General features: G+C 38.8%; 1 protein-coding gene across 4 annotated transcripts in view; it reads left to right on the forward strand.

Moving 5' to 3' along the window:
• Window positions 1-12,033, forward strand: part of LOC131077101 (bifunctional purple acid phosphatase 26) — a 246,894-nt gene that overhangs the window by 185,586 nt on the left and 49,275 nt on the right. For all 4 annotated transcript variants that reach the window (XM_058014529.2, XM_058014531.2, XM_058014528.2 and 1 more), the window contains one exon: window positions 4,563-4,684. In XM_058014529.2, coding sequence (XP_057870512.1) covers window positions 4,563-4,684 — 122 coding nt within the window. The remainder of the gene's footprint in view (window positions 1-4,562; window positions 4,685-12,033) is intronic.

The following is a 12,033-nucleotide window of genomic DNA, read 5'->3' on the forward strand; positions in this document are numbered from 1 at the left end:
CCCCTCCTTGACTTTATCTTGGTTGTATATCTATATTACATTGTCTCCATTTTGTTGTTAGTCGTCGGAGACGACTTCTTTTTTGGGGGGGATGATGTTATCGGGAAAAAGTGTATAGTTAGTAATGTTAATTATCAATAGTTAGTTAGCCGACAGGTAGGTAGTTGGAGTCGCGACGGTTGTGTCGCACCCCTTCGGCTGTCATATATTGTACCACCTCCGGGTGTTGGAGGACATGGAAGATGTACGACAGATATAATATGAACATCCTTTGACATTAATGGAAAGCTTATTCTGGTACTTCTTTTGTATTTGCATCGTGCATTGCTGTTCGATTTCTGTATTCTTCCTGTTTACCCAGTGAGGTAAACAAGGGATTCATTCAGAAGTTTGTATGTGCTTCACCACAGGTTAATTGTGATAGTTATTTGCAGAATTTGATTAAGGAAGGAGGCAATACAGGTTAGATGCCTCATTAGCAGCATTTTGAATTCAATAAAGGCAATCGTACACTTCTCCTTTGTTGGCTGTACACTTTCATCTTGCCATGTGGGAGTTCCAAGAAGGAAGTTTTTTGGCTAGAGACTGAAACGCCTCCCTAATTTGCATTTTGAGTGCACAGTTCCCAATGCCTAACCTATATAGGCTATTCCATCAACTTTCTAGCTCAGAGGAATCACATTTTGGACTTGTACACCAATTTTGGTCAGTTTCCCAATTTTGGTTGGCAAACACCAGAATTATTCATCTAAAATAAGCTAAGGACCTACGAGTATGCAATTAGCAGTAGAATTTTTTGTAGCAGTTATCTTACTCTTAATATAGTTGCAGTTGCTCTCAACTTCATTTCTATTTGGTTCTATGTGCAATTCTTGCTTGGCATGTGTTATTTTTTGCTTTAAAATTGTTCAAAAACCTTGAAAATTCAAAAGCACATCAGCAAAAGTATTTCAGGAGAGTTCGAACCAGCAAGGTTCTTACAGTTTCTCGCCTGCTTACTCCCTTGTGTGTCGGACCTAGGTGGACTATTTTGACTGTACGTTCATGTGCTTTCCTTGCACTCTCAGCCATACGCACGTCCTCTACACGTCTACCTCTAGCCTCCCCAACACTCTAGGTACTTCCAGGTGTGCCGGACCTTGGTGGTCTGTTTTGACCGCTACGTTCTAGTGCTTTCCTTGCACTCTCGACCACACATGCGTCCTCTACATGTCCACCTCTAGTGTCCCAACACTTAGAGTACTTCCAGGCTTTGACTTGTCCATGTGTTCCCTTTGACCAAGGGTCAACGAATCACCTAATTGCTTGGTCTTGACCACCTTGTGGCCTCTTCTCACCTTTATTGGGGACTACGAGCATGAATCACTCAAGGCTGACCCGATTTCTTTTAAGGCAACGATGCCAAAATGTTTGCTGCTATATCTAATAAATTAAGTATGAGAAATAATAATACAAATGATAATGCATACCAGACACAGTAGTTAAATATATTTTTATTCGCACATGCAATTATTACAAAGAAGAAGACCAAAGATGGTCAGTCAAGGATTACAATTGACCCAACTATTCCATACTAACTTCCTTGGCAGTACACAACATATTTAGAGGACTTGACGATTGCCAAGAGGAACACAACTGTCAACCGACATATTAACTACCCGAGAGTGACAACCCACTTAATACGAACAAGTAATACATTGGTAGATAACAAAATTATTAAAGATAACAATAGGCAATTTATGTCGATTACATGCATGTTCTTGTTCCACCTTTAGATAGATCAGCTGGAGAGGTTACCCCTACGCATTACAAGATCCTATCAGTAGACATGGGGAAGGCAACCAGGAAACGTGAGGAAGAAAGAAACAAAAGAGAAAGAAATGTATAAGGCTCGGGCTGAACAGACTGAGTGGTACATTGATCATTTGCTCCAACCATTGCAGCAAGCAAAAGAATCTTATGTCCCTCTTGTAGCACTTGCACAAGAAACAACAGCTAAATTTGAAGAGATGAGAGCCTACACCAAAATAACAATGGCATGGTTCGAAAAGTTGACTGCACAAGGAAACAACGTGCTCAAGGAATTGATATCCCTGCAGTGTGAAAGGGATTGGAATATGCAATGAATGAAGAGCCTCAGGGATTTCCTAGAAAGGTTTGGTAGATTGGTCAATGTTGCATGTCCTCTCTTGGTAGCTTTGGTGTGGACGTTCCTCGAGATTCCCATAGGCCAACGTATTATAGAGCTGCATGAATTCAGCACCATCAAGGAATGGTATTGGGCTTCGAGGTTAAAAAGTGACATTTTGAGTGCTATTGATAGAGGATAGGACGATTGTAAAAATGCTATTGAATACGTCAAAGACAACTATTCCTTGCTCTTAGAGAATTTGATTGGCGACAAGAATCCCAAAATGGATATTGACACGTTGAGAATTCTCTAGAAAAGTCAGCTTCAGCACAACAAAGTCCCATCTCTGAAAGTGATACGGAAACTGCTAGTAGACTAAGTACTATAATGCACGCATATGACACCAACAAGGTTGAGTGGAAGGATGAGATAAGTAAGGTAGACAACCATATTCAAGATAGTGGCTATAGGTTCCATAGCACTTATGTGCCTCCTGATCAAGAGATAAAGCCAATCCTGTTAAAATTCCAGGAATATGTGTGGGCAGAGTGAGCAGGGTGCCGAGACATATGGAAACATTATTTGAATGATGAAAAGGAGTTTTTATTGTAAAAATAAATATCTATTTTGGGCTAAAATAAAGATAAAAACACAAAGCCCAAAGTTAGTTATTTCTTCAATTAGAAAGTTACCTTTTTGTGTCTTGAGCCCCGTGCATTTTTGCTTTTGATGAGACTAATTGCAAGTAGTTGCATGTTAGTTAGGATGTGATGTGAATCCTTAAATGGGTCTGGTGCATGCTTTTGGGGATGAATCTAAGGCATTGAAGGAATTAAATCCTGGTCATTCATCTAGTTCCTAAAATCTATAAAAGGGGCAAGCCCCTCTCATTTTTGTAAGAAGTTTTCAAAATTGTTGCAGAAAGTCTATCAAAAACAATACACAAATTGTTGGCAAAATAATCAATGCATTATTTCATGTGAGTGCATGATTCTTCCTTCTTCCATTTATTTATTCATCTTATGCATGTTATTGTGAAATGACTTTTGAACTAGTATTTGATGAAGCCTTTGTTCATATCATTAGGAATTAACTGAGTGTCGATTTTTGTGCATGGTTAATCTGAACTTTTTCAGAGCTTTAGTTCAATTGCTAAATGTTTGTATTGGATTGCTTGATGTCTTTTTGAGTTCAATATATATGTTTTGGGAATCTGAAAATCCTTTTAATCCTTTGAAGATTGCACCAGCCTGTGCTAAGTTTCCTTATACTGGCAAAGTTGGGCTTGGTTTATAAAGGCTTTGTCTACTGTTTTGGAAATTATTTCATTTAGGCTAGATTAGTTCTCTTGGCCCTTACTTTTTTGCTATTTCTTTTAAGATCGGTTGTGGAAGTATTACATAAAGCATTGCATATGTTGAAAATCTGATGTTCATAAGGCTTATAAACTTAGAAGGTTGTCTATAGCATTTACCCTAAAAGTCCATCCAAGTTACAGTCACAAATCCCTTTGTGATTACTAGCAAATCACATCTGCCCTGAGTTGTCTTGAGCTTAGTCATGACCTGACATTTTGAACCTTGAGGTTACTTTGTTTGGACAGTTGGAGGCCTACAAAGTTCCCTTATCCAAGAGAGAATATAAACTTTTTGCATTCTATTATGGGTTGACAGAAGTGCTGAATTTCCCCGTCAACAGTATGGCATTTGAATCATTGATTAAAAACTTGACTCCTAAAAGGTTACTAAGTAATCCGCCAAAACCTTATTGGTGAGTGCATGCCAAAAATTGGCTAAAATCTTGCCAAAAACTCACCAGCCTACAAGAAAACTTGGCTGGTATAAAAAATAAAGAGTTCACAATTGTTTCTAGGTCCATTTGTGCAATTTGGAATGAGAATCCTTCAATTTTAGAGAGTTTTCAGCTGCATTTGAAATTTTCATGCACCATGAAGGTCTCAAAGTCCTTAATTTGGGCTTGGTGGTGGGGGTTCCATTGCTCCTTGACCCATTAATCCTTGTTTTGGTTTTAAAAATGGAAAAAGTAAAATTTGTTATGGGTCCATGTTTTGCGTAGATGAAATTTGTAAAATATGGATATGTAATTTATAATCATATTACAATATATTGTGAATTGAACTTGATTTTTTATCTATAAGTGAACAAGTTATTCATAACCTTTGTAAATTCAGTTGTATACATGTTTAATAAGATTATTTTACAAATTGATGTGTTTTTAAATATTAAAAATTTATGCCAAATTTCTTCCATATCCCAAGTTTAAGCCAAATACAAGCCTACCAAATTTTCATTGTCTAAATTTTTTAATTATAATCTTAATTATATTATGATCTATTAAATATTTTAGTTTCTTATGTTATCAAAAACTTTTGTTGTAACCCAAAGATGTTTGTCTTTGATTGGTTTTGCAGCATAGGTTTTCAAATATAGCATACAATATTACAAATAAAGATTGTTCGCCCATTGAAGACATGGCTGCCCCTGTCTATATAACCATTGGTGATGGTGGGAACATAGAAGGGATTGCTGGAGAGTATGTTGGCTATTATTTTATTGAAGCTTTTATTTTCATTGCTTTATATGTATAATATGTTATAGAAGATTAAATTGTCATAAAGTTTTGAGCAAATATCTAATTACATTATAATAAAACTAATTGTACGAATACATACATGAGTTATAGTATTTCAAATATTTATTTCTATTATTTTATATATAATAGTTTAGGGAATATATTGTCAATAATAATAATAATTTTATAAGATGGTGGGTGTTGTCACCCCAATTTAATGTGTGTCATTTTGCTTTTCCTACTCCAAAGGGTGTGCATTTGACCCTATCTCACCCATCATTGCTAACTGATCTAAGAAGTCTCTAATTGGCTCACCTAAGTTAAATTGTTGTTTGAGGGCGTGCATTCAAAAATGATGTTATCTGGAATCCCTATGTAGAACGTGCTATGGAGTGATTTGTAGTCATGGCCCAATTATTTGGCTTTTTCCATGTATGATGAAGGTCTTTCCATGTGGTGTATCTGATTGTGGAATTGCTCACTATGAAGCAAACCTCGTTGATATCTCCTTGTTGTACTGATTGTAACCCTGGATTTCCGAAGGAAATTCAAGGTAATTGTAAAATATCCTTATCTCACTGTAGCTTTTGAACTTGTAGAGCAATATTGCCTTGATCCTCTTGATGTTGTAAAGTAATCCCTCCTTATAGTTACCCTAGGAATTATGATGCTAGCCTTGAATATGTTAAGCTCTTCATGTTGAAGACTTGGAACATCTTAACATTGTGAAGTCCTCCTTGTGACGCCATTTACCTTGATTTTCTTTGGAAACCTTGGGCTTTTATCCTTGTGTAATCCTTCTTGAAATGTAAAACATGTCCTTGATCCTTTGATTCCCTTGCACTAGTGGGATATCTTCCTCCTTCATATAACTGAGGTGGTGGTAATCTTGATCTTCCTCCATGCTTGAGATAGTCCTTATCTTGATGTTGATTTGCCCTTGAGTATAAGCCTTCATCATGATGTTGATCATTCCCCTTGCTTTTGTTGAATCATTCATCATCAAGTTCCAAAACCTAGAAACACAATGAATTAAGGATTATACAAATAAATCAACACCCAACCCTTCATCTTCTTAATACCTTATAAATGATTTTTCAAATCTCAGAACTATCTTGATTCAAGTCTTGAAAATGCACTTAAAAATGAGACCAAATTTGCCCTCATAGGCTCGCTCTAGTCCGCCCTTAAATGTTGATTATGAAACTCTGTCCATTGATGAATTGCTTAGATCTGATCCTTCTGCCTTAATTTGCAGACCTGCTCATTATTTCTGCTCCCTATTTTGGTTTGAATGGAATGATGAAAGTAAGGAGGTTTGAATCTCTCCTTTTATACCATTCCACGCCCTTTTACATACACTCCCCTACTAGGCCGACCCAGACCTCTAGAAATCAATTGTTTTTTGACCTTTTAAAAATCTGAAATACCTCCTACAGAAAAGCCAACCTAAAGGGGCTCCCTTGCTGAGCGGGTTTTAGAGATTGAAGTGCACAAATTATGAGTGCAGATTACAAGCATATATGTACAAGATATAAGTCGTCTTATATGCTTTTTGCTTTGTTTTATCTTGCCCATCAAGTCAAGTCAGCCAGTAGAGGAATATTGCTTGAGCACACATAAATAGATGTTAGATTGCCCCTCCAAATCACTATCATTCACTGAAATATAAAGTTTCTCTGCCCAGCGAATTGGAAGTCGGATCTGCTGATTTTATCTTTGAAATCATTGGTGGATTAAGGGGGCAGTCTAGCATCTTGTGCCTTAGTAATGCCTCACCAACTCCATTGGTGGAAATCCAAGGGTGAACAACATTTTTTTTGATTAGTGTGAATTAGAAGGAGAAAGATTGGCAGGTTTGAGGACTTATTTTACATTTTTTTATTGCTGAGTGCGCAATCTCCCTTCAATTTTATTGGTGGGCTGGAGAAGCGAAGCAACATTTTTTTTTTCTCTTAATGTACAATTTCCTCAAAATTGTTTGGCAGATTTGAAGGGTCATGCAAAAATTTTGACCACCACTTACCAAGCTTTCAACAATTCTTTCAAGAATTACATTTGGTGGATTGAAGGGGGAATTCAACAATTTTACCAACATTTGCAATTTGAAAATACTTGCAACAAATTCAAATCAATCACTTCCCCTTGCATATAATTTTTTCAAACAAAACCTGATTGCAACATTGGTGGAAATGGAGAGGTCATGTGTATAAAGTTGTACATGCTATAAGGGGGTTTAATCTTGACTTAGAAAATCTTAACTTCGAACTTGTCTTGAGCGCATTTAGAAGGGAAGCTACAAAAGTTGATAGGCGCAATTGAGACCCTTCCTTGCATTGGTGGGATTTAAGGTTATTTTTGCACAAGTGATGGCGGCATTGAGGGGTTGCTTCACATCAATGAACACCTTGGGAGAGAGAACAATACTTGAACATCCCCTAAAGTTACCCTCCTCTTGAGCACACATAGACCCCCTATATGTATATTGGATTTGAAGCATACCCTTGCTTAAATTCACATGTCTCACGGAGGTGATCTTCTACTTGGATAAATTTCTTCTTTCTTGAGTGCACTTGAGGTGGAAACATACATTGATGAGATTCAAGGGGTCTCTTGCACAAATTTGTACATGCTTAAGGGGGGGGTTAATCCTTTACTTAGACAATTTTTTATGATGATTTCTTCTCCTTGGGCCCATTTCAACCTCAAACCTGCATAGCGGGTAGATGAAGGTGCTTGCACAACTTCATGAGCACATTCTTACCCTACACTTGCATTAACATGACCTGGTCAGCTTTTGAAGGTGCACACAGCTTGAGTGAGTTAGAGACCTAAGTGCCTGTTGATTTGTTTTTTATGCACTTATACACAAAATCAAATACCAAGGTATCTTATCCTCTCTTGAACAAATGGCTCACGAATGCTAAGCTGTGTGATCATACAAGGTGACTCCAAGGTTCCAAATGTCAGGTCTTGACATGTGGATAAGCTCAATGGTTTGATGTGATATTGCTGGAATCACAGGGTGGACTTAATTTTACTTGAACTTCTGCTTGAATGCCGCTAGAACATTTAAGTATATTTGACTATAAAGAAAAGAAAAAAGAGATAGGGTTTAGGAAGCTAATCTAATCCTAGAATGTAAGAGACTATGAATGACTTAGTGAATTCAACTAGACTTTGCTTTGCGGTGCAAAGCAACAACTCCACAAAGTTTAGTGTGATCTTCTAAGGAGAGCAAAATGATGTTCAAATTACTACCAATGGCATAGACACCATCAATGCAATGCATATCAATGAGTGAGTAGCAATTGAAGTTAAGCTCATGAAGAGAGTTAAGTTGACCACACAAGATACTTCATAGATACTTCACAATCAGTGAAATACTAGTAGTATGAATATAATAATTTCACTATTAATCATCCATAATAGCTTCCATCAATCTAACCAACATGAAAACAAATGAGAAGTAGAGACCATGCAAAATGTTGAATCAACACATGGAGTTCACCATATCTTCAATGAAATTAACATGCTTCTTGCAACAAAGTCTTGACAACAATCTTGCTTTTTTCCTACTCTACTCTATCTGCTATCTAACTATTGACTATTCACTACTGCTGAACTATTAATCTTTACAAATGAGAAAACTGAGCCTTGTATAGATAACTCTTTACAATGAGTGGCTTAGATTGATTTACAATCAATGGTCAAGATCAAAAGATGAAAACCCTAATTAAGGTTAGTTACACCTTGTTTGCTTCTATATCTAATAAATTAAATACAGGAAATAATAATGTACATGACAAGGTATACCAGACATAGCAGTAAAATATATCTTTTTTTGCACATGCAATTGTTATAGAGAAGAAGACCAAAGATGGTCGGCCAAGGATTACAATTGACCCGACTATTCCATACTCACTTGGCGGTACACAACACATTTAAAGAACCCGATGATTGCCGAGAGGAACACAACTGTCGACCAACAAACGCATTAACTACCTGAGAGTGACAACCGATTTAATACAAATAATTAATACATTGGCAGGTAACAAATATTATCAAATAGAACAATTGGCATTTTATCTGGACTACATCATCCCCCCAAAAGAAAAAGTCGTCTTCTAGATGACAAGTAAACATCAAGTAATATTTAGGAAAGCTAATTACAGACAATGACTTGGATTGGACGACCCCAACTTGTACTACACCTGCCAAATCAAATGGGGGTTTGGGGGTAGTGCCCTCGTCGCTAATGCCAAATTCAGACCTTCAAAACCACATGGAACTCCATGGCGCACATGATTTTTGTGATTTTTTAAGACACCAAAAACAATGCTGATGAAGCCAAAAAACAACGATTTCATATCAAAATTATGTTCAAGTCGTACTCTCCACTTTAGAATTGATAGCCATACTTGAAGTTGCTCTGTTTTTCTTGCCTTCTATTCAGCTCGCGTAAGAACTCCCTGACCGTACGAATTGCCAAGCTGTCCTTTATGCAAACTTCCTTCACATGTTGCTTGCCCGTATTTGCCTCTTGTCTTGTTGCACAATATTCGTACGGTTGAGTATGTGCCTCATACGGATGTCTCCCTTCTCTGTATGACATCTTTCCCTTCACTCGTCCTTGCCACCCATATGGATTTCTTTATTTCTCTTCCACCGTACGACATCCAATAGCACAACACTCTACTTCTATACGGCGTACCTAGTCCTACGACTCCACTTGTCGGGCAGTACGATGTTTGTGGGGTGTATGACCTTCCATGCTTCATTTGTTCTTTGTACGGTGTTTGTAGGATGTTCAAACTTCTTCTCTTGAGTCCATACGGACTCCAATGTACGACTTCATTGCTCATGTATGGCCAACCACTCAGCTCGAATGGGTTCCTCCACCCTCTTGTCTTCTCGTACGACGTACTTCCCATGTATGACCTTGACACTTCGTAGGGTCTTGACAGTTCCTTCCCGTACAGTCTTGGCATTCTTTCCCGTATGATTTCTCACCCACCTCATATGGCCATTCTCCATGCAGCTACTTTCTCCCTTCGAACAACTTGTCATGTGTGTGCGAACTGTGAGTTACCCTATGAACGTCTATGGCATACAACTTTAACTCGTACAGTTTCCCCTTGTAGGGCATCTTATTTCCAAGCCTGTTTTCTATGGCATACTAATTTTGTTTGTACTGTATGATCCTTCTCTGTCCTCCGTACAACTTGTTTGGTATCCTGTACAGTTTCCTCACGACCTCGTATGGATGCTCTATTTTTTCGTATGACGTGTTGTGCGTTGCACACGCCCCCTGTCGCCGACAGGGTCCCCCCTTTCCAGTTTTGAGTTTTTTGATCGTCATCCCGAGAATCGAAGCAGAGTTTCTCGTGTCTCCTCGAGTGAGTTCGTGATCAGTTCGTAAGCTGATCGACGTTGGAATAATGAACCAATGAGTCCTCTTGACTGATCTGGCTTTCGGGCGTAAATACCGAAAGTTTGTTCCAAAATTTCAAAGCTTAACGTAATGCAAACATTTCGGACCCCAGGTCCGAACTTGGCGAAAGTCAAGTTGAGGTAAAAGGGAAACGTTATGCGCTCCCCCTTTTGGATTTAAGCGTCCGAAGGTGAAAATTCAAAATTTTAAAAGCATAAGGTGGCAATCGCATTCCGGACCCTAGGTCCGAAATTTCCAAAGGGTTAAAATTTTCGAAAAACATAACACTACCCATCCATTTCGGACTTTAGGTCCGAACTTCAGTGAAAGTTGAGTTTTAACGCAGGCGAATGCCCACTTCGGACCCCCGCGTCCGAATGTCAACCAAGGTGAAAGTTGAGTTTTAACGCAGGCGCATGCCTACTTCGGACCCCGCGTCCGAATGAAAAGGGCGTGTTAAGGTTTTAAAACATATCAAAACGCACTTCGAACCCTAAGCTCCGAAAAGGAGAAAAAGCGTAAGGTTTTAAAACACATATCAAACACGCACTTCGGACCCCAAGCTCCGAATGAAAAGGGCGAAGTAAGGCTTTAAAAGCAACCACATTATAACACGCACTTCGGACCCTAAGCTCCGAAAAGGAGAAAAAGCGTAAGGTTTTAAAACACATATCAAACACGCACTTCGGACCCCAAGCTCCGAATGAAAAGGGCGAAGTAAGGCTTTAAAAGCAACCACATTATAACACGCACTTCGGACCCTAGGCTCCAAAAAGGAGAAAAAAGCGTAAGGTTTTAAAACACATATCAAACACGCACTTCGGACCCCAAGCTCCGAATGAAAAGGGCGAAGTAAGGCTTTAAAAGCAACCACATTATAACACGCACTTCGGACCCTAGGCTCCGAAAAGGAGAAAAAGCGTAAGGTTTTAAAACACATATCAAACACGCACTTCAGACCCCAAGCTCCGAATGAAAAGGGCGAAGTAAGGCTTTAAAAGCAACCACATTATAACACGCACTTCGGACCCTAAGCTCCGAAAAGGAGAAAAAGCGTAAGGGTTTAAAACACATATCAAACATGCACTTCGGACCCCAAGCTCCGAATGAAAAGGGCGAAGTAAGGCTTTAAAAGCAACCACATTATAACACGCACTTCGGACCCTAAGCTCCGAAAAAGGGACAAAGTGTAAGGTTTTAAAACATACCAAATGGCACACTTCGGACCCCAAGCTCCGAATGAAAAGGGCGAAGTAAGGCTTTAAAAGCAACCACATTATAACACGCACTTCGGACCCTAAGCTCCGAAAAAGGGACAAAGTGTAAGGTTTTAAAACATACCAAATGGCACACTTCGGACCCCAAGCTCCGAATGAAAAGGGCGAAGTAAGGTTTTAAAAGCAACATCGAAATGCATACTTCGGACCCCCGCGTCCGAATGACAAGGGCGTGTTAAGGTTTTAAAACATATCAAAACGCACTTCGGACCCTAAGCTCCGAAAAAGACCAAGTGTTAGGTTTTAAAAGCGACATTAAGATGCGTACTTCGGACCCTAAGCTCCGAACGACACGCAGTGTTGAGTTTTAACGCAGTGCGAAGATTTAACGCAGTGCAAACAAAACGCATTTCGGACCCCTGCGTTCGAACTTCAACAAGGTCGGGCAAACAACGTTTTCGGACCCTAAGCGTCCGAAATTCCAAGGTGAAAGTTTAAAAACGAAGTCCAAAAAGCAAGCAAAACATTAACGCAGAAGGCACAGTGTGTAACGCGGAGGTCAGGACGAGCAAACCCGCGAAGGTTAGATTCGAAAACCTCCAATTCAAAATTCGAAAGGAACTCTTAAATCCGAAAACAAGGAGGTAAGACACTGCATC

This window comes from Cryptomeria japonica, chromosome 9 (assembly GCF_030272615.1).
Source record: "Cryptomeria japonica chromosome 9, Sugi_1.0, whole genome shotgun sequence".
Classification (NCBI taxonomy): Eukaryota; Viridiplantae; Streptophyta; class Pinopsida; order Cupressales; family Cupressaceae; genus Cryptomeria; species Cryptomeria japonica.